The sequence below is a fragment of the Labeo rohita genome, chromosome 15, assembly GCF_022985175.1.
Source record: "Labeo rohita strain BAU-BD-2019 chromosome 15, IGBB_LRoh.1.0, whole genome shotgun sequence".
Taxonomy (NCBI): domain Eukaryota; kingdom Metazoa; phylum Chordata; class Actinopteri; order Cypriniformes; family Cyprinidae; genus Labeo; species Labeo rohita.
In genome coordinates this window covers 15,756,443-15,784,351 of record NC_066883.1, presented here as the reverse complement: position 1 = coordinate 15,784,351, position 27,909 = coordinate 15,756,443, and the positions used below count along the sequence as shown (strand labels likewise).

The following is a 27,909-nucleotide window of genomic DNA, read 5'->3' as shown; positions in this document are numbered from 1 at the left end:
TTGTATTGTGCATTTGAGACTTTTTTTATTGTGCAAGGTTTTTTGCAAAATAAAAAAACATGATAAAGGAGTAATTTGGGCAAATATGACTGCCAGTTATGAAAGAAAATTGTTTATTTTCTTCATGATAAAAATCAAGCAAAATGTGTATATAGTAATATATATAAAATATGTCAAAATAATAAATAAATAAATATATATTTTGTTTTGTTTTGTTTTATTCTAAAAACAAAATTGATATTTCGTATTGTGCATTGGAGACTTTATTGTGTGAGGTTTTTCACAAAATAAAAAAATGTAAAATAAAATAATGTAAAACATGGTATGATTATATATATATATATATATATATATATATATATATATATACATATTCTATTTTATTTTAGCATACCATACCATGACAGATATGACAGAAAATAAGATCAAGCAAAATATAAATTACATAAAATATAAACGATACATTTAAAATAAATGAATTTCTTCATTATAAAAGCAAAATGTGTTCATAGCAATATATATGAAAATATACAGGAAAAGAAACTCTCTCTCTATAATTATTACTTTGTTTTTGTACGTGTTTTTGACAGGCTGCCAAGGCTGCATTTATTTGACAAACAAACAAACAAACAAACAATAAATATATTGAATAAACACTGTTCTTTTGACATGTTTATGCATAAATGTACATGTATTTTGTTATAAATCAAAAATAATGCAGGATGATATTGCTGAAACGCTCTCCATCTGTGACTCACGCGCTGCTTGACGTCTTAAATGTGTGTCTGTCTTTCTCCTTAAGCTTTTATCGAACTCTTATTTCACAGTCACAGCGATGTAGACGTCAGATCAGGCATGTGGAATCGTCTATATTTGTGTGAGCGATGCTGCTAAAATGCTTTTGCGTGACTAGTTTGATGGCCTCATGTTATTTGGGATGTGCGGCCATGCACGGTTTGTGCCAACAGGTGCGTGCGAGAACTTCCTGTGGCGCTGTTACTGGAGCTGCTTTCTCTCTCAGCCAATTGTGTCCTAATTAGGGATGTGTGATCTTGCTAAAATAGAATGGTGTCACTATATGATGATTTGGAGAAGTGAGGGGTGCGGAGAGAGCGAGAAATGATAAGGGAGGGAGGTTTTTGAGGATTCCTCTTCCTGTCTGTGTCTTTGGATTCCCATGGGGCTGCAGACACACTTGAAAGCTGTGAAGTGTGCTGTTCTGCCTGCATTCTCCTCGTAATTGGCCAAATGCTGCATTGGGAAAGATTTAGGGAGGTAGGAAGGCATGGCAAAGAAACTCTTATGTCTGTCTCTAAAACTCTCGATGTCTGTTTTTCTTTTGGCTTGACTCATCTCTCTGTTCTTCCCATTTTCTTTTTTTGTGTTAATATAGGGCTTTGTTCCAACACCTAGTGTGCTGCCTCGCTGTCTGCTGTCTGCTGTCTGCATAGACAGATGTCTTCTAGAAAAGCAGCTTCCTAGCTGTCATGGAAACTCAAAAATGAATGATTTGGAAAACTCTTCATAGGCAGCAACTTTGCATGACTGACTAGATTCAACTTTAGCAGAGTTTGGCGTTAGCATGATACTTATAAGCATTAAAATACATAATATACATATAATGATGCCTTTTAATTAAACAAGTTATTTAATTAACTGTCAATAACTGGACTATTAATAACAGTCTATAATAATATTAATTTTATATAGAATTAAATGTAAGTTACTATATATATATATATATATATAATATATAATATATATTATAAATATATTATATTAACATAAAAGATAACACATATTGGATACAAATGCATTTTTAATGTAACTGTATATCAGTAGTTGTTATAATTATTATTATATTATATTATGAACAATAATAAAAGTACAAAATTATTATTATTATTATTATTATTATTATTATTATTATTGAATTAAAAATATAAGTTTCATATAGAATGGAATGTATAATCTTAAATATTTATCACCTAAATAAATAAATAAATAAATAAATGCATATATAAATAAATACACTGTTCAATATTATATAAAATATATTATATATAAATATTATTATATTATGTTATATTATATTATATTACATTATATTATAGTATAGTATATTATTAACATAACAGATAACAGATATTGGATACAAATGCATTTTTAATTAACTGTGTGAACTATTAATATCAATAGTTGTTGTTATAATTATTATAAATCATATAAAGTAAATTCTAATAACGTACAATAATAATAATAATAATAATAATAATAATAATAATGTATAATAATAATAATAATAATAATAATAATAATAATAATAATAGTAATAATATTACCTTATTACATATATTTTATAATGTGCTTTAATATTATTATTCTGTTAATATCAATAGTTGTTGTTGTTATTATAATTAGTATTATTATAAATATTTTAAAGTAAATATAAATAATTTATTATTTATATTTATAATACATTTTTGTAATTTTTGTATAATAATTATAATAATTTATAATTTATATTTATAATAATTTATTATTTATGGAGGGCCAAATTACTCAAAATTAAATAATTAAATAAATGTTGAAATATATAAATAATTCGTTAAATGCATCATTTAATTATTGAAAGCATAAATAAATTATTTGGGTTATTATTAAATGAAATCTTACTTATAATATACAGTTTAATTCAAATTCCTATGTATAAATGCAACGTATAAATATTATATTATATTATATTATATTATATTATATTATATTATATTATATTATGAACAATAATAAAAAGTACAACATCTATTTATTATTATTATTATTATTATTATTATTATTAAATTTATATAGAATGGGATTTATCATTATTTTTATTGAATAAAATATATAAATTTCATATAAAATGAGATTTATCATTAATAATAACACCTCATTATTTGCATATACTTTATGATAGAATGATGATGATGATGATGATGATGATTATTATTATTAATTTATTACATATTAAATACACTGTTTAATAATTATATTATATTATATTATATTATATATTATATTATATTATATTATATTATATTATATTATATTATGTTATGTTATATTATATTATATTATATTATATTTTATTATATTTTATTATATTATATTATATTATATTATATTATGTTATATTATATTATATTATATTATATTATATTATATTATATTATATTATATTATGTTATATTATATTATATTATATTATATTATATTATATTATATTATATTATATTATATTATGTTATATTATGTTATATTATATTATTTAACATTACAATACAATACACATACTGGATAAAAATGCATTTTTCATTAACTGCAACTGAACTGTTAATTTCAGCAGTTGTTGTTATAACTATCATCTCTGCATAAGATCTAATATAATTTTAAAAAGCCCCTCATTTTTATTGTAGACATCACAATTGACATCAGCAACATTAGTGTTTTTACGTATAATCAGTTATTTTGATTTAAATTATTTTCTAAACGAGTGAGTTTTGTTTAGTGAAGTGAACTCTCATTCTGAGATTTGTTTTTCCACAAAGGGAACATGTGGCTGTTAGAGGGCATCATAATTAAGCTGCCTACCTTTTGGAACAGGCTTCGCGCGTGGATCGCGCCTTATGATGCCGTAACGTGCCGCCTATGGAGGCAGCTCGCTAGACTTTGTAAAAGAGCATCTGTCTGCCTCTCTCTCTCCTCCCATCTTTCTTTATTGTGTGAATATGTGTGTGTGTGAGTGCATGTTCGAGAAAGCAGGATTGATTGCCTGTGGCTGACATCCGAACACTACACCTTAAACACGACTGCAGGCTTTTAATCATTGATGGGCTTTTGCTGGAGTCAGGCAGGCTACGGGGCAGCCCTGCGCTCATGCCACAAACTGCTGATTCACTCTCTGCTCTTTCAGATCTTTTATTCAAGCTTTTATTTTATACATATATGTTGTTTGTGTTTAGTACATGTGCGACAGCAGGAGAGTGTTCAGATGGAGATGTGTGTGTGTGTGTGTGTGTGTGTGTGTGTGTGTGTATGCATGCGCTCCTCAGGGAGTTGTGAGCGCAACCGCCTTTGAGACCTGCATAAAAGACAGAGGGACAAAAGAATAGATTTCTTTTCACAACTTTCAATTCTATAGAGCTGTAGGAAACTAGAATGCACGAAAACAAAATTGCCAACTAAATCCAACTAAACCTAACTGAAAACTTATTTTCATGTATTATGTCAGGTAGAAATAGTTTTTTAAGGTAATATTCACAGGTTAATATTTTTTTACAGTATATATCAGTCAATTCTTGCATGTTTTTCATAACTTTTCACAGAATAATCTTTATCAAAGTACTGTCAAGCAGGGTTATTTTAGTTAACTAAAATTAAAACTAAAACGTAAAAAAAAAAAAAAAAACATAAAATAAAATCATTATTTATATTATTAAACATTAATATATAATGTAAAAGTGATGATGATGATGATGATGAGTATTATTATTATTATTATTATTATTAATCATAACATAAAGTATATGTAAATAATAAATAATGAAATATAACTTTTATATAGAATAAAATTATATTTCACATAATACATAACAAATATTGAATAAAAATGCATTTTTAATAACTGCAACTGAACTTTTAATATAAATAGTTGTTGTTATATAATAATAATAATAATAATAATAATAATAATAATAATAATGTACTTCAAATTATTATTATTATTATTATTATTATTATTATATGAAGTATATTTACATACAAAATAATAATATAATTATATATTATTATTAATATTATTGATAATAATAATAATAATAATAATGATGATGATGATTATTATTATTATTCCATTAAAAATATAAGTTTCATATAGAATGGAATTTATCTTAAATGTTTATCATCTAAATAAATAAATAAATAAACACATATGAATACACTGTTTCATAGTTATTATATTATATTATATTATACATATCAAATATTAGATTGAAATGCAGTTGTAATTAACTGTATCTGAACTGTTAGAATAAAGTTTCATTATTAAGTATTATTATTATTATTATTATTATTATTATTATTGAATTAAAAATATAAGTTTCATATAGAATGGAATTTATCTTAAACATTTATCACCTACATAAATAAATAAACACTTATACATGACTGTTATACACTGTTTATACACTTATACACTGTTTCATAGTTATATTATATTACATTACATTATATTATATTGTATTATATTATATTAATTATATAATCATAAATATGAGATTAAAATGCAATTTTAATTAACTGTATCTGAACTGTAAGAATAAAGTTTTTATTATTGTTATTACTATTATTATAGATCTCACACTAAAGTAATGTAATAAATGAATTCCACATAAAACTTATATTCAATATTAAATATATAAATAAAATAAAATAAAATAATAATAATAATAATAATAATAATAATAATAATAATAATAATAATAATTTTATTGTAGACATCACAATCAGTAAATTTTGTGGTTTTACATATGGTAAATTATTTTGATTTAAATTTTGTTAATTGTATATTGATATAATTTTATACTGCATAATAATTTAATATACACACTTTAAATTAATGGCCTCCATGTGAGATTTGAATTTTTGTTATTATTGTTTAATTGCAGAGTATTATTATATTATATTATATTATATTATATTATATTATATGTTATATTATATTATATTATAATATATTATTATAAACTTCAGTGTTTTTGCCATAGTACTGACAAGCAGGATTATTATAGTTAAAAAATAAATAAATAAATAAATAAATAATAATAATAATAATAATAATAAATTAAAACCATAACCAAAACCATACAAAATGTTTAAAAATGTATAAAACAACATATAAATGTATAATGTATACTTTAAATTAAAAAAACAGATAACAGAATTACTAAAATATTATCTACAATTAAAATGAAAATGGAAAATATAAAAATAAAAACTCATTCAAAATATTAGTATCTTAGCAATACTAAACACTGCTGTCAAATACCTCCTAATTTCTATACAATGAACTGGTCTGTGTTGTTTAAAGCAATAGTTTACTCAAAAATGAAAAATTCAGTCATTATTTATTCGCCCTCATGTCATATTCTGCATCCAATATTTGTGTTAGACAGATTGTAGCGCTGCTTTCTGGAGTGCAGTTCACTCCTTCTCCAGTCTTTATGCTGTAATTATGCAGTGTGAATGTGAAGCTAACCTTTGAGTCTGAATACCGTAGAGCTTTGCCTCCGTATTTTCAATGAACTGCCCAGCTTTTAGTAATTATCCTTATAATTTACATTCTGACCCTCTTGTTCTCTATTCAAACTAGCCTTTACTATTTTTACCCACTGATTATTAAAGTGAGTTGCATGGCAAGTGCATGGCAAGTGAACTGCTTGCTCGTTGTATGCTAGTCTCAGCTTCAGGCCAATAAACCATCGACTGACCATCTGGTTACACACAAAAACGGCGAGTTCCAGTCTTGATTTCAGATCACTTCACAACCGTAGAAAGAGATTTTCTTTAAAGGCTCTTAAAACACTGTGCTTGGGTTGTAGATGTGTTAGATTTACACTAGAGTTGAACACATGCATATTAGCAGCACCTCTCAGTATTATTCATGAGACAGGTGCTTTTTCAGCCATTTTGAAGAATTGGCTGCAAATGCAAATTTGCATGATTCAAAAGTCCAAGGGATTTTAATTTGTTCCCAAGACGAAGACAGGCTGAAAGCCCTTCTTTAAGACTAACACTTCTGAAACTGTTCATTTTAATTGCTTAGAAGACCAAGAGGATGATGATGTTGATGATAATTACTATTCTTATTGTTGTTGGTGTTGTTTACTTATGTTTATTAAACATAAAGTGACTAGTTTATTTGTTTTGTTTATTTGTAATTGTTTATATATGACTTTAATAATAATAGTTTGTGTATGAGTTTAATAGCTCATATATTGTTTATATATGAGTTTAATAATAATAATAATAATAATAATAATAATTATTATTATTATTATTATTATATAAAAAATAAAATGTGCCACAAAAAACAACAACACAAATAATAATTATGATAATAACAATCATTATTATTTATAAACATAAAGACAAGTGTCCAGTTTATTTGGATTTTATTATTTTTGAGTTTATTATTATTATTATTATTATTATTATTATTTTATTTATTTATTATTATTATTATACAGGTCATATATAAGCATTTTAAAAATACCACAAAAAGCACTCAACACCTTGTACAGTTAATTTGAACTGTTTATATATGAGTTTAATAATAATAATAATAATAATTATTATTATTATTATTATTATTATTATATACATTACAATACATTATTTTAATATATATATATATATATATATATATATATTTAAATATTAATATTATTATTACATTAGAAATAGTTTTAAATAATATTATTAATTAATATTATTAAATTATAAATATTATTAAATATAATAATAATAATATATTATTTTAATATGTTTTGTATTTTTATTAATTGAGATATTATTATTATTAAATTATAACTATTATAAAATAATATTACTATTAATTAATTAAATTAATTAATTAATTATTATTATTATATTATTATTATTAAAATAATGTAATAATTGCATTTTTATATTATTAATTTATTAAATAATAATAATAATAATAACTATTATTATTATTAATAATAAACAAGTAACAAAAAACTGTCAAAACAAGCCCTTATCACTTGTCTTTATGTTTTATTATGATGATAATAATAATTATTATTATTATGATAATATTATGATGTATTAATTGCAATATTTATATTATTATTAAGTTATTAAATAACAATAATAACAATAACAACAACAGCAACTATTATTATTAAACAGTTCAAATTTCACAAACAAGCCCTTGTCACTTGTCTTTATGTTTTATGTTTAATATTAATAATAATAATAATAATAATAATAATAATTTGACACATTAAGTTTTATAAAAGTAAAACAGGAATAAGATTTTGCCCTTTTTGTATCCACAAATACATTCACATGTATTTTGCACAAGAATGCAAAGATTTGTTTGTAAAATTAGATTGTTGGATTATACATGTGTGTATGTGTGTGTGTGTGCACAGTTTTTAATTGCCCTGTGCATTAGTGTGAGTTCCTGCTACATAATAGTGCACCAGTGGACTGCAGACAGTCTGAGTTCCTCCAGCTTTCTTTTCCGCACTAAACTGTGCAGAGACCTGACCTGTGCTGAAATGTGTAGTTTGGCTTTAAGCACCCTGGACAGCTCCAGAGCACACAGTGTGCTCATCTCATTGCAGCGCTGCCTCCAATACTGCTGCTGATCATACCCATACAACTCTATGCAGCCTTTCACACACCACAAGCTCTACTGTACGTCCTAATACCATCTTGATTTAGAAACCGCTTCAGTCCAGTTCTCGTCCCGCGCAACTTTGCGCGTGTAATTTGTGGAGTTATTTGGGTGTGTTTTCACAAAGAGGCTTGACTTTTTCATCTGCACTAGGTTTTTTAATACTTCCTCAGTCTCTTATCTTATCCTGGTCCTTTCTCTCTCTTCTCTCTAGAGATTAGGGAAGAAAACAGCACAGATTCCCCCCGTTCTGTCTCTCTCTCTCTCTAACACACACACATGCTCCCTCCCCCACTGATAGGATCTCTGGAGGATGGAGTGGATTAATGACCTCGCTGGAGAGGGCCAGAGCTCTCCAAATCACCCGCTCATGATCACTATGTGTGTGTGTTGTGCTTTGCACTGCCATATGCACTTATTTCCACTATATATATGCAAGTAAAACCACTCGCACTGTTGCGTTGAATTCAACCGGACCCGTTCAGCCATGAATTGAAGCCGATCTGAGCGCTGCACAGAGCTGTCCTTGTCTTCCTTGTTAATTATATACACCAGTCTCCTGCTGTGTATTTGTTTGTCTTCGCAGCAGTTTCCTCTCTTCCTGTGACAATATTTAACAGACCTCCAGTTCTCCCAGTGGAGAGCTTGTCCCCCTCCCTCCACTCCAACTGCAGGCTTCAGCAGGCCCATATACCACTGTGATAGGAAACATATGGACAGAAACACACTACACAATCCAGGGGGCTTCATATGAGCAGCTGTAGTTAGTGCTGCTCGCACTATTGCTCATATTTAGGGGTGGGATTTGAAGAAAGCTATCAATATTAAAATGTGTTTGTGCTATATGATACTTATTTGCTGAACTATCAGACGTGATTTTCTTCTGACCAATAATATATATATATATATATATATATATTCATTATATTAATTATGCCATTTTTTTTTTTTTTTTTTTTTTTGCTTTGTTACCCTTGACAGTAAGGTTCAAATAATTAACATTAGTTACTTAATATATGTAACTATATATATATATATATATATATGTCAAATAAATACTGTTCTTTATATTCTTTATATATATATATATATATTTTTTTTTTTTTTTTTTTTTTTTCTGTAATGGTAATGGTGAATTTTCAGCAGCAGAAATAATTCTAATATGCTAATTTGCTGCTCTACTTCTGGACTTATTGATAAATAGAAAGTACAAAAAAACAGCATTTATTTGACATTTATTCATATATATAGGTCAAATAAATTTTTTTTTAATATATATATATATAATGACCTATATAAGATAAAATAAAATAAAACTATTGAATGGTACGGTATGTTAATGAAACAGTGCTGCTTAATATTTGTGGAAATCGTGACCATGATATTTTTTTGATAAACAGAAGGTTCAAAAGCCTTTATTTGACTGAATGTCTACAGTTTTGATCAATTTAATACATCCTTGCTGAATAAAAGTATTAATTTATTTAAAATAAAATAAAATAAAATAAAATAAAATAAAATAAAATAAAATAAAATAAAATAAAATAAAATAAATGGTACTGTAGGTTAATGTTTGAACAATTGATAATTGTAAATGATCATACAACTACAGCTGATAGCTAATATCAATCACTAATAATAGCATATTTTTAACTTTTTGTTTTCGTTTGCATTTTCACATGCATTTTTGATAAATAGAAAGTTCAAAAGAACAGTATTTATTTTACATTATTATTTTTTGAAACATTATTACTGTCTTTACAGTCACTTTTGATCAATTTAATACATCCTTTCTGAATAGAAGTATTTATTTCTTTAAAATTAAATAAAATTAAATTAAACTGGTACTGTAAGTTAATGTTTGAACAATCATTAATTACAGATAAACAATATTTGCAAATTAGTATACAACTACAATAATAAAGGCCTATTATAACTAATATCAATTAATACATGCATTTGCATTTTTTGATAAATGTTCAAAAGAACAGCATTTTTTTTTACATTGTTAATGCTTTACAGTCACTTTTGATCAATTTTATACATCATTACTGAATAAAAGTACTAATTTCTTTTAAATAAAATACAATTATTGTTAGTCTATTATAACTAATAGACATAATAGTCTTTTTACTTTTCATTTAATTTTTTTGTGCTTTTCTCTTGTCTTTGCAGCCAAAAAAGCAGCCGATGGTTCCGTCATCCCGAACGGCTACTGTGACTTCTGTCTAGGAGGCTCGAAGAAAACAGGCTGTCCTGAAGATCTAATTTCCTGTGCGGACTGCGGCCGATCAGGTGCGACCAAACCCATGTAAGCTCTGCTCGGAAATGGGATTTATTAATTTTCTCAACATATTACTTTCTTCTCTGCCTCTTGCAGGTCATCCGTCATGCCTGCAGTTCACGGTCAACATGACGGCGGCGGTGAGGACCTACCGCTGGCAGTGCATCGAGTGCAAATCCTGCAGCCTCTGCGGAACATCGGAGAACGATGTAAGTCAACTGAACGGAGCGACTTACTTTTGCGGTGCAATCTGTGTTGTGTTTCTGAACTGCTTAATCCAGGGCCCCAGCACGGTTGTTTGGGGACATGTGCATACAAGATTCAACTTGCATTATTTTTACAGGATCAGCTTTTATTCTGTGATGATTGTGACAGAGGGTATCACATGTATTGTCTAAGCCCCCCTATGTCGGAGCCTCCGGAGGGTATGTGCTATGTGTTTTACATTGATGTGATAAACAAACAAAAAGTCATATTTGTAATCAATATTTTTGTGCTTGTAAAAATGCATAAAATAATTATTTTTCATATTCAATTAGTTAAAGAGTTTTTATATACACATACATATACATTTTGACAAAGTTTAAAAGTAAGTCCAAAGCATTTATCTTAGTTAGTGTTAAATTCAGAATTTAATAATATAATTTAATAACATTTTTAAATCAAAAGTTGTATCTTTATATAAATATGTGTGTGTGTGTATACACATAGACACAAATTAGATTTGACAAATTTCTTAGTACATGTTAAAATTAACAAGATAAATTCTAGTTAATTTTAACATTTACTAATAAATTGTTTTATTGTTTAAACTGTTTATTTTATTTAATGAACTTGAGCTCAGATTTGTATTTTTTTTTCATTTTTATCATTTATATTTAATATTTGTATTAATCAAATATAATGAAATCATTTTTGTGTTTTAAGCATAAATCTAGCTAATCTAGTATATTTAATAATTAACATTAATTAATAACTATTTTATTAACAAATAAAATGAATAAATACTGTAAAAAATGTACTGTTCATTGTTACTTATTGTTGCTCTTAATGGGACCTTATTTTAAAGTATGAAAGCCCATTTCCGCCACTGAATAAAAAAGGTAATTGTGGCTTTTTATCTCACAATTCAGATTTTTTTCCCCCATAATTGTGATATAAACTCGCAATTTGTGAGTTATTAAGTCAGAATTGTAAGATATAAACTGACAATTTTGAGAACATATCAATCTTTTTTTTCCCCCCATTAAAATTGGACTTTAAAGACTAAATGCAAGATATAAACTCATTTGTAAAAAAAAATCGTGCATACACTGACCAAAATTATACACGCAGCACTTTTGTTTTTACGCCCATTTTTCATGAGCTGAACTCAAAGATCTAAGACTTTTTTTTTCTATGTACACAAAAGACCTATTTCTCTCAAATATTGTTCACAAATCTGTCTAAATCTGTGTTAGTGAGCACTTCTCCTTAGCCGAGATAATCCATCCACCTCAGAGGTGTGGCATATCAAGATGCTGATTAGACAGTTTAATTTTTGCACAGGTGTGCCTTAGGCTGGCCACAAAAAAAAGGCCACTCTAAAATGTGCAGTTTTACTGTATTGGAGGGGTCCAGGGGGGGTCCGAAAACCAGTCAATGTCTGGTGTGACCACCATTTGCCTCACCCAGTGTAACACATCTCCTTCGCATCTCCTTCACCATTGATCAGGTTGTCGATTGTGACCTTCGGAATATTGGTCCACTCCTCTTCAATGGCTGTGCAAAGTTGTTGGATATTGGTATACGCTGATTCATAGCATCCCAAACACGCTAAATGGGTGACATGTCCGGTGAGTGTGCTGGCCATGCAAGAACTGGGATGTTTTCAGCTTCCAGGAATTGTGTACAGATTCTTGCAACATGGAGCTGTGGTCGTGAATGAATGGCACAACAATGGGCCTCAGGATCTCGTCACGGTATCTCTGGTCATTCAAGATGCCATCAGTAAAATGCACCTGTGTTCGTTGTCCAAAACGTACACCTGCCCATACTATAACCCCACCGCCACCATGAGGCACTCGAATCACAACGTTGACTTCAGCAAACCGCTCACCCACACAACGCCATACACGCTGTCTGCCATCTGCCCTGTACAGTGAAAACCGGGACTGAGGTGAGGACAATGAGCATGCAGATGAGCTTCCCTGAGATGGTTTCTGACAGTTTGTGCAGAAGTTCTTTGGTTATGCAAACCGATTGTTGCAGCAGCTGTCCAGATGGCTGGTCTCAAACGATCTTGGAGGTGAAGATGCTGGATGTGGAGGTCCTGGGCTGTTGTGGTTACACATGGTCTGCGATTGTGAGGCCGGTTGGATGCACTGGCTAAATTCTCTAAAACACCTTTGGAGACGTCTTATGGTAGAGAAATGAACATTCAATTCACGGGCAACAGCTCTGGTGGACATTCCTGCAGTCAGCATGCCAGTTGCATGCTCCCTCAAAACTTGTGACATATGTGACATTGTGCTGTGTGATACAACTGCATATTTTAGAGTAGCCTTTTATTGTGGCCAGCCTAAGGCACACCTGTGCAATAATCATGCTGTCTAATCAACATCTTAATATGCCACACCTGTGAGGTGGATGGATTATCTCGGCCAAGCAGAAGTGCTCACTAACACAGATTTAGACAGATTTGTGAAGAATATTTGAGAGAAATAGGCCTTGTGTGTACATAGAAAAAGTCTTAGATCTTTGAGTTCAGCTCACGAAAAATGGGGGCAAAAACAAAAGTGTTGCGGTCAAAAATTGGGTCATTGTTTTTTACGAGGTTCCAAATTTGTAGGTATTCGTATGAAGGACCACAACTAACCCCGCCCCTAAATTTATTTGATAATGTGATAAGAAAAACAAACTAGATCCAAGATATATTATTTTAAAAAGACAAAAATAAACAAGTAAAGAAAATATTTTGCAGTGTACATGAGCTGCTATTTCTAACTTTGGCCAAATATTACACACTTCAATATTATACAACATTTGTGGCTCTTCCTTTGCAGGGAGCTGGAGTTGCCATCTGTGTCTGCGCCAGCTAAAGGAAAAAGCGTCCGCCTACATCACACTAACCTAATCTCCGTGCCCTACTTCACCCTAGCAGTCTCATCCTACTCTATCCCGTCATCACAGATCCAAAGAGACTCCCCCAACATCCACCAGAAGAGAACATGTTTCATCTGCCCATTGCCTGTATGGTGACTGCAAGGAAAACGTAGGGTGCGACTAACATTTTTGTATGTCAGTTGGGACTCGAGCAGACCTTTCCTCGTCAGTCCCTCCAAAGAGTTCTTTCCTTCATGGATCAGAGAGGTCTTCTCCTTGTTTGACTCCATCTTATGGTGGTTAGACAAGTAGTGCCAAACGGTTTGTCGCTGAGGAGACATTTTGCACGAATCTGAGGGGGGCGTGCCAGTGGAAGGAGTCTCTGTGACATCATTAGATGACGCACCAACTGCAAAAGAAACGAGTGCCACATGATCTCACCGCAGCTTTTGGTTGGTTGAGCTCTGGTGAGAGATGGTATCAGCGTGCCATCGATTTTTAGCGGTATATTCTTCAGGAGCAGACACCAGCACGTAATGAGATCATGTTTAGTCATTCAATCTGGCCTTATTCTAGCTGTAATTAGACTTCTGTTGTAGAGATGAATTAATTCTTTAATAATTAATGTCCCTTGAAGGTACAACTTTTGGTTCTTGCAACACATTACAGTAAATTTTTAAAAAAGGTGATATATCATGAACACCTTTTAACATGTTAAAAGGAACATTCCTGGTTTGATACAAGTTAGCAGAATAACGTTGATTACCACAAAATTGCTCCCTTATTTTCTTTAAAAAATCCAAAAATTGTAGATATAGTGAGGTAGAGGTTTGGGATATGCAGGACTGAATGCAATCTTATTTAAAGGGATTAGTTCACTTAAAAATAAAAAAATAAAATCCTGATAATTCCATACAAGTCATACAAGATGTTCATGTCTTTCTTTCTTCAGTCAAAAGAAAATTAAGGTTTTTGAGGAAAGCATTTCAGGATTTTTTTTCCATATAGTGGACTTCAGTGGGAGCCAATGAGGCTGAAGATCCAAATTGCAGTTTCAGTGCAGCTTCAAAGGACTCTATACAATCCCAGACGAGGAATAAGGGTCTTATCTAGTGAAATGATTGGTCAATTTCCAAAAAAACCCCAAAAAAAATTACAATTGTATACCTTGTAACCACAAATGCTCATTTTGCACTAGGTTGACTTCACACATTCAAACATGCAAAGCAAGTCAAATGCCCTTTACAAACAAGGTAAAACAGATGTTGGACGATTTTGAAGTTGAGGAAAAAATGAGAAGGAGTTTTTTGCCCTACCCTACCTTTTTGAACTGAAATACACAAATGAAGAACTAACCGCACATGACCTTTCCAATGTGACTGCGCAATGCGTATAGATGTGCATTGCAGAGCTAGTGCAAAACAAGTATTTGTGGTTAAAAAAAGTATATAAATGTTTATATTTTTAAAAAAATGACAGATTGTTTTGCTAGATAACACCCTTATTTCTCATCTGGGATTGTGTAGAGCCCTTTAAGCTGCATTGAAACTGCAATTTGGACCTTAAACACGTTGGCCACAGTTGAAGTCCACTATAGGGAGAAAAATCCTGAAAAGTTTTCCTTAAATACCTGAATTTCTTTTCGACTGAAGAAAGAAAGTCATGAACATCTTGGATGACATGAGGGTGAGTAAATTATTAGGAATTTTTTATTCTGGAAGTGAATTGATACTTAGTAACTGTAGAGTAGTTTTGCATCCTTTGTGTCTCCAAAGAGTCGTGCCGTGGGTTGAGTTAAAGAGTTGAGTTAAGAGAGTTTTACATGTTGTTTGAACATACATGTGTGTTGGCAGTGTGTGTACACAACCACCCTATAACGATAAAAATCCACCCAGTGGTATTTTTTAATCTTTTTAAGTAATATCTCCTTTTTCAAATCAGGCCATTCTCAGCTTCTTGTCAGTGTGACATCATACGGCCGACTTACCTTAGATCCGCCTTAAATGAGCTGAGAACAGTCCTCCATTGTTTCGACTCGAATTGGAAATTGTTGAGCAATTGTTGTTGGATGTAGTAATGAACATAGTAGTCATCATTTACTCCTGACATCTGAACCGTTGAAGACGCAGAGGAAGAAAATGCGCCCAGCGATCTACATAAATGTGTCTATGTTTGCGCAAATCATTCGTGATCCAGCTTCACCTACATCAGAATTGAGTATAAGGGTTTTTTTATGCATCTTTGCAAATCACCCTTCTTAATAATGTGCTAGTTAGCAAGTTTTGCGGCTAAATGCGGTTAAAGTAAACATTATGACTTGTCTCCCCACAGAAAAGAGGGGCAGGGTGAGCAGAGCTCATTAGCATTTAAAGGAACATGCAACAGATCTGCTCGCTCTAAAAAGGCCTGATTTTGACAAGGTAAAAAGGGTGCTTTTTACACTACCACTGAGAAATTTTTACCAAAGTATGTTATAGACTTCTCATTTAAAACCCTAAAGAATCATATCAACTTGTGGAAATGGGCATCCGATGACCCCTTTAATGCTGGGTTCTTTTGGAAGCAGAACAAGGTTATCTTCCTCTCACAACCAAAAACAGACTTCTTTGGTGACACTGTTGATTTTGTGGTCTAAAAACAAAATGACAAATCCTTCTGTCCTGTGCAGCGCTACAGACGACTTCCGTAACCTGAATGAAGCGCGTTGATGCACATGCTCTCGCTCTCGCTCTGGTTAACCTGTTCATGCTCCTCCGGGAGAAGTGTACATACAAGGAATTCCACCCTTTATGATGTCATACAGGGCAATACTCAAAAAAAGAACCCTAACCCTGAAGGAGTGTATTTGGCACAGAAATACTGTGTTATACATCCAACTCAAGTTATCCATCCAAATCGTTTTTTGAAATTTTGGCCATGTTTAGCTTGAAAATCCAACTCTTTAACAGTGTAAACAAGTCAGAATGCATGGAACAGGGTTGCCAGGTTTTCACAACAATACCCACCTAATTGCTACTCAAAACTAGCCCAAAAATAGCCCAATCATGTTTTGAGGGGGGTCCATCATCAAAAATCGTGTTCCTGGGGGTAAAACGTTTTTTGGCAGGGTTCCCCTGGTAAAATTAGCATTCCAGGGGCTACATATTATGTTATAAAAACAACCTGCGGCAACAGTGTCAAAGAAGCCCAATTCCACTGAAAAAACATGGACTTGGCAACACTGGCATGAAATTGCAATTGCATTTTCCTTTAAAGAAAAAAGGTTATTGTGACTTTTTATCTCACAATTCAGACTCATTTTCTCAGAATTTTGAGTTTATCTCTCACAGTTCTGACTCACAAAATGGAACTGTGAGAGATAAAGTCACAATTACCATTTTACTACCATATTTTCTTTTATTCCGCAGTGGAAAAAGAATTTCACAAGATCAGTACTGTCCCGCCCACACCTGCTCTCAGCAATTAAAATACTGTTGTGTTGGATCCTATAGATTCCAGATTCTGCCACACTGTAACTATGAGAAAAAAACACAAAAAAACATTTATTTATTTTTTTATGTTGTGGCAGAAATAAGCTTTCTCAAATATGTGTGTAAGAAGAGGGAGAAAAAAATTGTGGGGCAAAATATAAATATTTAGTAAATTTTGTAGTTTTTATGGAATAGGAAAAAACAAAAATAAATGATTAACAGGTGTGGGGTTTGATATTCTCAATGTGTTTTTATTTGTATGCAGTGTGCAGTAAATTTATGTTAAAGTTGTTAACAATACAACACACACAAGTCTGGCACTTCAGATCTAAAGCTGTGCTTGTGGGAACTGGAAAAAATAGGCTGTGAAACTGGAGCGAGACTGAAAAATATGAGTAGACCTCTTACTGTGGGCATTTGCGGACACGAGCGGGACATAACATGAAAGCTGTAGGAGTGAACAGGACAAAGTATAACATTTCTGTGGGAGCAGAACTGAACAATCCATCCCACCCAGACCACTACAGTTTACAAGAACTAAATTCCGTCACTCGAAAGGAATCCACCCGATTTCAGATTCTGAATATTCTGTTTATATGAACCCTAAACATTACAATGCGATTCACATATTTGTTTACATGTGCGTTATATGTATTCCAAACAAAAATTCAGCACATGTGTGAGGCCCAGTTGTTGCATATGAAAAAGCCACTGCGATTATGTCATTTTAGTACAATTGAAATGTAATTCAAATCAAGCTTGGTAGCTTTTTTGTTTGTTTGTTTGTTTGTTTTTTGCTTACATGAAGACGTTTTAGTTCGATTGAGCCATCAGTTTGATTTTTAACGGAATACGTGGATGCATTTAAATGTAGCTAGTGAGACACTTACAGTGGAAGTGAATGAGGCCAAACTGTTTAAAAATACTCATGTTTTAAAAAGTATAGCCAGAAGACACAAACAGTATGAGTGTTAACATGATTTTAGTGTGAAAAAACACTTACTGACCTTTTCTGTAAAGTTATGTCCAATTTTGCAACTTGTTGCTATGACAACATCAGTCTAAAACCCTACAACAACCATAAAAATGATGAGAACAACAGTTTTAACAGAAAAAGTATGCTATGATAACATTGTAAGCTTTACATTTCTGCTTTTAAATTCTCCAAAAATTGTCCCCATTCACTTCCATTACATGTCTCCTCATTCTTGCAAATTAGCTTTTTTTTTCATTTATTTTAAAGAAAACAGGGACCAGCAAACATTATTATTTTGTGGTAACAACTTAACTTGTATTGAATCTGAAAACTTCTAGAGTATCAGTTACTTTTAGGGAAGTCTTAATGCTGCAAACTGTTTTCATAAAAGTAGATCCCTTTATTAAGAACATCTGAGGTGCATGTCTATCAACCAGAGTCAAATTTGCTCTGTGTGCAAAAAGAAAAGAAAAGTAGATTTTAAAAATCTACTGATTTATTCTGTACTTCCAACGTGATCCCCACCTCCTCTTCCTATTCTAAAGAAGCCAACATAAAATTCCCTCTCAGCCAGGGTGCGTTTATAAAAGTGTATATTTATCGGGCAACGTCTGTCCTTGTTTCAAAAACAGGGCGTTAAATGTTCGATTGTTCTCTTTTTTTATGATGACTTGCTTGCATGTTGTAATAGTATCGTTTTTAAATCATTTAAGGACAAAAAATCGAAGAAAGCACACTTAATCTGCAATAATGTTTTTGTGTTTGTGACCCTCTCTGGGGAAGTTGCGTCTGTATGTATGTGCGCTTTAAACTCTTGTGGAACTTTGAACCTGTAAACGGCAGAACGCGAGTGGGCGGAGACTACAGTGGGCGGGGCGTTTTGAGGAAAAGGGGGAGGAGTTTGTGAAATTCTGACGTTTTCAGATGCCATTTTGATTTCCTGGACAAACTGAAGACCAGCTTTGGAGACTCTGTTTTCTTTTTTTCCCCCGGTCTCTTTGGAGGGGCATTTTTCCTTTTTTGTGACGAGAAAATTGTGCGCCTCTTTTGTAGAATGAGCTCTTTACTATCTGTAAGTCTGCTTTGTGTTCTGAGACTTGCTACTGCAGCCTGCTTAAAAGAAGAAAAAATGTCAAGCTAAATCCAGAGGAGTGTTACGGGGACGGCAGCATGTGTGCGTGTGTGCGATTGTGCTGAGGTGACTGTTTTGAACCCAAAGTCCCCTCTTATCCGTGGCCTAACTGAAAAGACTGCCTGCCATTTTCTCTCCACCGAGTCCTTGAGCTTTAAGTTGCGAGACGTTTGCTGTAAATAGATAAGTGCTCTGTCTTTCCAGAATCAGTCCATGTTATAGACTCAAGTGAAATGTTCCATGTGCTGTAATGCATCAAAATGTGAAAACAGCCTTTTCTACGCTGTCAGTGGAATATTAATCCATGTTATTGGGTTATTTCTATTTTTGTATAATTTTCCAGTTTATGGTTTTAATGAGCACTACGCCATTGGTAACTCTCGCCAGATATGTAAATCTTTTCAATTCTTTTTAAAAGAGTTGTAGAAATGTTTCGTCCTCGGTAGAAATAGTCTTGATTTCACATTTTGATAGATCAACTTCTCTGTTCAACCAACCTCTCGTTGTTCTTTTTTGTACTATTTTGCACAGTCTGTGGGATTTTATTGGATGAAGGCACTATTAGAGCGTTTTGATAATAAAATCAGAGCAATTACACCCGAGATTAAATTACAGACACATTTTGCATGTGCTGATATTGATACCACACAATAATTACACATGGAATGTGTTGATTTTTTCCCTCTCAGTTCCTGAAGCCAAAACACTGTGGCTCTGTGGCATTTTCAAAACATTGCTATGTTTGTTTGAGTGGCCCAGCATAGCAACACTGGCTGAACCAATAGCAAGAGTTTGGAGGCGGAGCTATCTGTGTGTGTGACCAATGACAGATGGAAGGGCTGGTAAAAGTGTTTTGAAAAGCTTTTTGGAATTTTTGCAGTTATGTTCAGTGCCGCTCGAGGCACAGAAATTACACATTTCACTTTTAACAGTATTATGAGGGAAAAATATTATGATTTGTCTGCCTTGGTGAGATTTTTGGTTAGAAACTAACCTTCATGTTCTGTAGTATTTTCAAACGATTGTTAAACTGAAAGAGGGGCTGTGATTGGTTTGTATGAAAATATGTGTTAGTCCGCAGGCCTTCATTGATGAGGGGCGGAGTCATAATGATGTGATTGTAATCTAGTAATGTGAGAGTATGAGTGGCAAAGTGTGGGATAAGGGATTATGGGTACACAACGCTTAACCAAAATTGTTAAAATGGTGAGCGACTACATTTCCGTTTCAACGTGGACCACCGGGTCCTCTGTCCAGCTTCGGTTGAGATCTGTGCTCTTTTTGTCTTTAATCTGTCTCGCTGATTTTGCAGGGTCTTCTCTACCTGTGTATTGTTGTGCTGTGATTTTCGCTTGCAGTTATTTTTATTCCCCCACAAACACACACACACAAAAGATACTCTTGTGCGAAAGGACGCGTGAGTGTTTTCCTTTCTTGTAACTGTCCATAGAAAAATAAAACAGACGTATGGAGAAAAGAAGCGTGTTCTGACTCAGGACTGAGTTGTACATTTGTTTTCATCGAACTTGAAATGGGTGCTCCTCGTGGAACTGAGCGGCTCTGATGACTGCTGCTCAGTGATCCATTTTAAAGAATGTCCTTTCTTTTATTTCTGTCCATTTTGACGAGCAGGAAATAAAAAATGTACCATTATCCGATTTTGTCTTCTGTGATGTTTCCAGTGAAATACAGAATTTAACATTGTTCAGCAACAAAGGAGCTACATGGCTTATGTTGGTTGTGTTTTAAAAAAAAAAAAAAAATTTTCTTTGGAACTTTTGGAACACTTACAAGAACAGTTCAGCTAATACGGAAAACACTCATTTTGAAGAATGCACTTGCTATTTTTTCTTCAATGTTCAACGAATAGGCTTCAAACGTGACACAAATGTACCATAAAATGTATGATTAGTGTATATGATTAGTGCACTAGTCTCCTGCACTCTCAGAAAAAGGTACTTTCACAGGGGCGTTAAAAGTACCTTATGTACTTCTAAATGTTAGGCCTACATTTTAGCCTTTAAAAGTACATATTATCCTCTGTTCACAAAACTTAATATTTGTAGGAAATAATTTTTGTAGGACATAATTATAACATGTAGGTCTGCAACAACTAATCTAATGAAAATAATGAAATAATAATATTTCTAATGAAGTCCAAGAGCTCTCTGTCCCTCCCTTAGACAGCAAGGGTACTACCACGTTCAAGTACCAAGATGATACTGATACCAAGTAGTCCATGTGACATCAGTGGTTCAACTGTATTTTTACGAAGCTACAAAAATACTTGAGCAAAGAAAACAAAAATAACGACTTTATTCCACATTTTGCGTATCTTGTGGACACGCTTTCTCGAGAGTACCACGACGCGCACGTGTTGCGGCACCGTCGCTGACCCAGATCTGGTGTTTTGACGTACCTTGTTTACGCACGGAGAAAGATGCACACTCCAAAAGCTATTGAAATCTGTTGATCTGGGTCAGCGCCACCACACGCATGCGTTGTGGTAGTCTCGTGAACACGCAACCTTAAGTGATGCAGTCGTTATTTTTGTTTTCTTTGTGCAAAAAAATTACAGTTGAACCACTGATGTCACATGGACTACTTTGTCCATCATCGTGGTACTTTTCTTCACAATGGGCTTGTTAAGTGATGACGTAATGCATCCAACAAATGCACCAATGAAAGCTGTTTCAGGGTCCAAACCCTAGCTTATTTCACTTGAGAATACTATCTCAACAGCTGTTTATGAGCACTCTTTATTCATATTAAACATTTAAGCTAAATGTTTTCAAATTTACGGTGTACACTACAGTCTCCGTGCTCACAGCTTCCTAAACACAAATAATTTTTATATTTATTTATACTGTAATTGTTTATCTGGGATTTACGGTATGGAGTTAAAAGGTAGGATTACAATTTTTTGGTAGTATTATGTCACATTGTGAGTGTATAATTAGTACCATTTGTTGTTTTCTAGTGTCATCTGAGCGTTTGGACCCGGAAGTCACGGAAGAGGTGACGCTTGACGTCAGAATTAACAAGCAAATAATGTGAACTATCCCTTTAAATTGCTTTTGAATGCACGCTCGCTTTTTACTTTCACTTTCAATCTCACATACTCTGTTTATACTTAGTGGCAATACTTACCACACATTTGCAAGATTAGATGTTTGTCAGTGGTGCTCAAGATCTGAAATTCATTCGCCATCATCCTATCAGTCATCTCTCCTTACTCTGGTAAGTGAACTTTTATGTACTGTAATATAACATATGCTACCGCTAGCAAGCGGCTAACCATGTATCTTTAGTGGCTCTGTAGAATGCGTTATTCGTTTTCCCAGCCTTTCAGAATACAGATTCATTATTCGGGCACACCCCTAGTTAAAGGAGTCATCGGAGGCTAAGTTCACTTTTACATGTTGTTTGAACATTAATGTGTGTTGGCAGTGTATGTACACATGTACCCTATAATGCTAAAAATACATGCAGTGGTTTTTAATTAATCTGTAAAAATAATATCCCCTTTTTCACATCGAGCTATTCTCAGATGCCTGTTGTTGTGGCATCACACCGACAGAGGCCGCTCCTACGATAGTTGATTGAGATGAGCGTCTTACCTAAGATCAGTTGTAACAGTCCAACCTCCATGTTTTGATGCCGGAGCAGGGATGTAAGTTAGACAAGAATTGACCGATTGAGGTGTTGTGTTGCTGGATGTAATAATGAACGTAATGGTCATCATTTACTCCCAACATCTGAGCTGCTGAAGATGCAGTGGATTACGTTTGTTTGTGAAGGGAATGCGCCTCTACATATCTACGTATATCCATCTATGTTCACGCAAATCATTCGTGATCCAGCTTCACTTACAGCAGAAGTGAGTATAAGGGTTTTTTATGAATCTTTGCGATCGCCTTTCCTAATAATGTGCTAGTTAGCAAGTTAAGCGGCTAAACACAGCTAAATGCAGCTAAAGTACACAGGTTCGTCACTCCACAGAGAGAGAAGAGGGGCGGGGCAAGCAGAGCTCATTTGCATTTAAAGCAGCCTCAACCAGAATGGGATGATTATTGCAGAGCTGATTTTGGCAAGGTAAAAAGGGTGTTGTTTTACACAACTGTTGAGAATTTTTAACCAACGTATATTATAGACTTTTCATTAAGACCCTAAAGAATCATATCAACTTGTGGAAAATGGGCATCCGATGACCCCTTTAAGCTTCGAACATGTTAAGCTTCAAATGACTTTGATGAATGTATTTGATGAGTGTATTCTGACTGAAATATACATTTGCTAAAATATTTCTTGGTAGACATTAATGTTTAGTAATTCTACATTTAACATAAGTAATAAGAATTTTAGGAGACCAGTAACAGTAAATGGGCTATAATGGAGTATAAATGTAGCCTAATATAATTGTGTTCCTAGTGCCAGTTAATCAGTGCTTTTGTTGTCATTTATCATTTATAATTTGGTGATTTTAACATCTGCTTTAAATGGTGAACAATCAGCATTTCCTTTTGTTTAGAATGACTGTTTATTTACATTTACATTTATTAATTTAGCAGACGCTTTTATCCAAAGCGACTTACAACTGAGGAATACAACAATCGATTCATCATGGAGAGGCAAATAAACACAGGAAGTGCTCATAATACAAATAATACAAAGTTATAGTAATATGAAGTTTCAAACGTGTTCATATTAGTAGACAGGGAGGGGAAAGACAAAGCAAAGTTTAAACATATATATATATATATATATATATATATATATGTATATGTATGAATATTTCACAGAGGTTTTTCAAAGATGCTATTTACTGCAAGCTTGTCTGTGGCCTAACAGAAACCCCACAGCCCTCGAAAAAGTGCAGAAAAGAGCTGTTACTCATTTCACATGTGAAGAGAGTGTGCAACTCGACGTCTTAAAGGCACAGCAGTGAAAAACGGCCTGCTAAATTCTAAGAGGGACAAAAAACGTTGAAAAATGAAACATTATTACTGTCTCTGCAAAATACCATGACTACATTTCAGACCTTAGGTGGAAATTGGTCAACGTATGCTTCCTCCGCTGGTGCAAGAAAACCGACTGGCTGTAACCATTTTGGGATAAAATAAGGCTCTTTATCTTTCTCCTATACAGCTAGATCATTACATCTTGATAAATGACATGCGATCCAACAGACACGCTGTACTGTAGAGCTGTGCTTTTAATTGGAAGAGTGAATTGTAAAACAGATATCTGCACCTTCTGCCTGCCTGTTGTGGAGAAACACAATTAACTAACCAATAATCGGTCTATTTGTGCCACACTATTTTTAATTGTTTAATCTCGATCCAGAGAGAAACTGAAAAAATAAGTAAAGCACAGATGAATGTTCACTTTCTGTTTCTCAACACAATTTGAATTCCCATATGTCTGTGCCTTCCATTCTATCTTGCCGTTTTCCAAACCACAAAATTTAAACCTGTTTGCACTGAGATCAGAATTCTGTCCATAACATTCGGTTCTAAATCAAAAATGTCTGTTTTCTCCTGCATTATTTGTGCATATGTGTTTGAGTTTGTGTGTGTGTGTGTGCATGTGTGTGTTTTGGAAGGTAGGGGGGAGTGATTGGAGACTCCAAGCCAATTACCACATCCACCAGACAGCCTCAGACTGCCTGAGCCTTCCTTCCAATAAGAGCACGGCTGCAAAGAGCTGGGGCCTGAGGTGGTTGCCATGGCAACTCAGGGGCTGCTTGCATGGCGGATGATGCTGGGGTGATGGATTACAGTAATGGGATGGGGTGTGCAGGCAGGGAGGGGTGAGTGGAGGGAACTCATGCATAAATATATTGGAAATGTATGAATAAATCTGAAATGCATAGACTTAAAGGACACAGAAGAGGAGAGTGGATGGAGGATGTCTGAATTTGGCCCGTTCCGCACCTTTGCACTGCCGCGGGTCTGGAAATCACAGATATGTGGCTTTATAAAAGTACATTGTCTCAAAGAGTTCCTTATGAAGCCGTTTCATGAAGATATCTGCGATACTGGACTTAAACCAACTTGTGTGATGGTAATATGTAAGATTTTACAGTTTAAAACATCTATTTAAATAACATGTAATTATATGCTTTATATGTAACTAACACATTTCTTCAGATGGCTTTACTGAATGCTGAACCTGATCAAATTTATTTATTTTTCATCTCATTTTAGATTTATTTTAGCACTGTTATATCATAAAATCAACATGTTAAAATAATATATATATATATATATATATATATATATATATATATGCGTGTGTGTATGAAGTTATGAGAAAAATAGTAAAATATTACTACAAAATACTAAATTCTATGTTTTACTTTTCTATCTTTTTATCTATTCTGAAGGAATCTGAGGCCTAGAGACCTGCTGAGTTCTAATGGCACATGAATTCTGTCACTATTCTGCCATCTAGTGTTAGTTATGTGTTTAGAGTCTCTGAATAGATGACTCAGAGATGACATTTATATCAAGAACAAGGTTTCTTAATAAAGCTTAACCAATAAAAACCTGCTGCTTTACTAAACAAAGATCCGAGAAAATCACCAGTGACAAGCACTAAGTAGCATTAGCCAGAAGTGAATGCTGGATATAGCTTAAGGGCTTATATTTATTTATTTGTTTGTTTGTTTGTTTGTTTATCACTTAATTATGAAGTCATTAGTGATTGATTGCAGGCTGGTTTACCAAAGAAAAAGGGGTCACACTCTTTTTAGGTTGTGTTTTTATAATAGCCTATAGCCTATTGATTTAAAACCTAACTTAGTGTTGGGGAGTAACTAGTTACATGTAACAGAACTACATAATTTAATTACAAAATAAAAGTACAAAAGTCAAAAGTTTACCTTGCAGAATCTGCAAAATGTTAATTATTTTACCAAAATTAGAGGGTGATTCTTAAAGCTGAGGACAACTGAGGGACTCATATTTAAATATTACAGAAGGTTTAAACGCTCACTGATGGTTCAAAACACGATGCATTAAGAGAACTTTTTGAATTTGACTCTTTTTTTTTTTTTTTTTTTCTTCTGGGAAACATGTAAGTATCTTCTGAAGGGCAGTACTAAATGCCACAAAATAAGAAAAATCTTCAATCTGTCTTTCTGAAGCACCAGTGAGCGTTTTAACTATCTGTAATAGTTGCATATGAGTCCCTCAGTTTTCCTCAGTGTTAAAAGATGGATCTCAAAATCATACAGTAATTGCTGGAAAGCATTTAAAAACACAAAAGTGCTGAAAAACTAAATAATTTGTGAGACTTGAAGGATTTTTCTGAAGAACAGCAGGCAGTTTAACTGTTCAGGACAAACAAGGGATTTATTGGTTATACTTTATTTTGATAGTCCACTTTAGACATTCTACTAACTATAAGTAACTTTGCAACTACATGTCAACTAATTCTCATTATTTTGCAACTACATGTCTACTAACTCTCAGAGCAGACTGTTAGGTTAGGTTTAGAGTTAGTTAGTATAAGTTGTCATATACTTGCAAAGTTTAGAAGAGTGTTAGAAGATATTAAGCAGGCAGTCTACTAATACTCCAATGACTAGTTGACATGTAGTTGCAAAATTACTTATAGTCCACTTTAGATCTTCTACTAACAGTAAGTAATTTTGCAACTAAACTGATCTAAAGTGGACTATCAAAATAAAGTGTTACTGATGTATTAACAACAAAAAAACAGATGTGGATTATTCAGGTAACAATGCAGTATTAACAATCAAGTGTAAGTAAAATTTTGAGTGGAGTCATTTTTATAAATTCAACTATTATTTTCTCTTGTGGATTATTATGTAAACCTCTTATGTGAAATATCTTATTCAGGTCAGTACTAAATAAAAAATAACATGCGTTTTGTATGATCCCTTTTATTTAGGTAAAATAAGAAACATTTTGCAGATTCTGCAAGGTGTATGTAAACTTCTGACATCAACTGTAATCTGTTACAGTTACTGAGAAAACAAATGTAATTACATCAGTTACTTATGAAAATGTTAAAGATTACAAAGAGTGTTACATCAGGATATCTTCACACACATACAGATATGCTTGATTTCTTTCCCAAGTTACACTGACTATTTTAAACTATGAGACACCAATGTTTCGGGAGTTTATAGGACACATGCTTATTTGATAACTATTTATGTATATGCTTTATTTTTTAAGATTAACTGTTTTTTCTTTTCGAAGGCATTGTTAGATGCCAGTGTTCCTGTCACAGCTATGCAAAGATATAATTTCAAAAATGATTTCAAAGTACAAAGATGTGCTAAAGTCTGATGCTGTGGTGGCTGTGCTTTAAAAGTAAATTATTATAACTGTAATTCAAGTGATGAAAGATTCTGATAAAGTCTGACAGTAATCAGTGTTGAGTCCTACTGTAAGGTTAACCCTGCTTGCTTTAAATGTTTGAAAATGAATAACAGTTATAAAACATTCATTAGAAATTTAGAAA

The 27,909-nt window shown here is 32.6% G+C and overlaps 1 protein-coding gene across 1 annotated transcript in view; it reads left to right on the top strand.

Moving 5' to 3' along the window:
• dpf1 (double PHD fingers 1) overlaps positions 1–14,824 on the top strand; it is a 68,528-nt gene extending 53,704 nt beyond the window's left edge. The window contains 4 exon segments of the mRNA XM_051130090.1: positions 10,640–10,759; positions 10,845–10,957; positions 11,092–11,173; positions 13,793–14,824. Coding sequence (XP_050986047.1) covers positions 10,640–10,759; positions 10,845–10,957; positions 11,092–11,173; positions 13,793–13,863 — 386 coding nt within the window. The 3' untranslated portion in view covers positions 13,864–14,824.
• Positions 14,825–27,909: the final 13,085 nt, after the last annotated feature.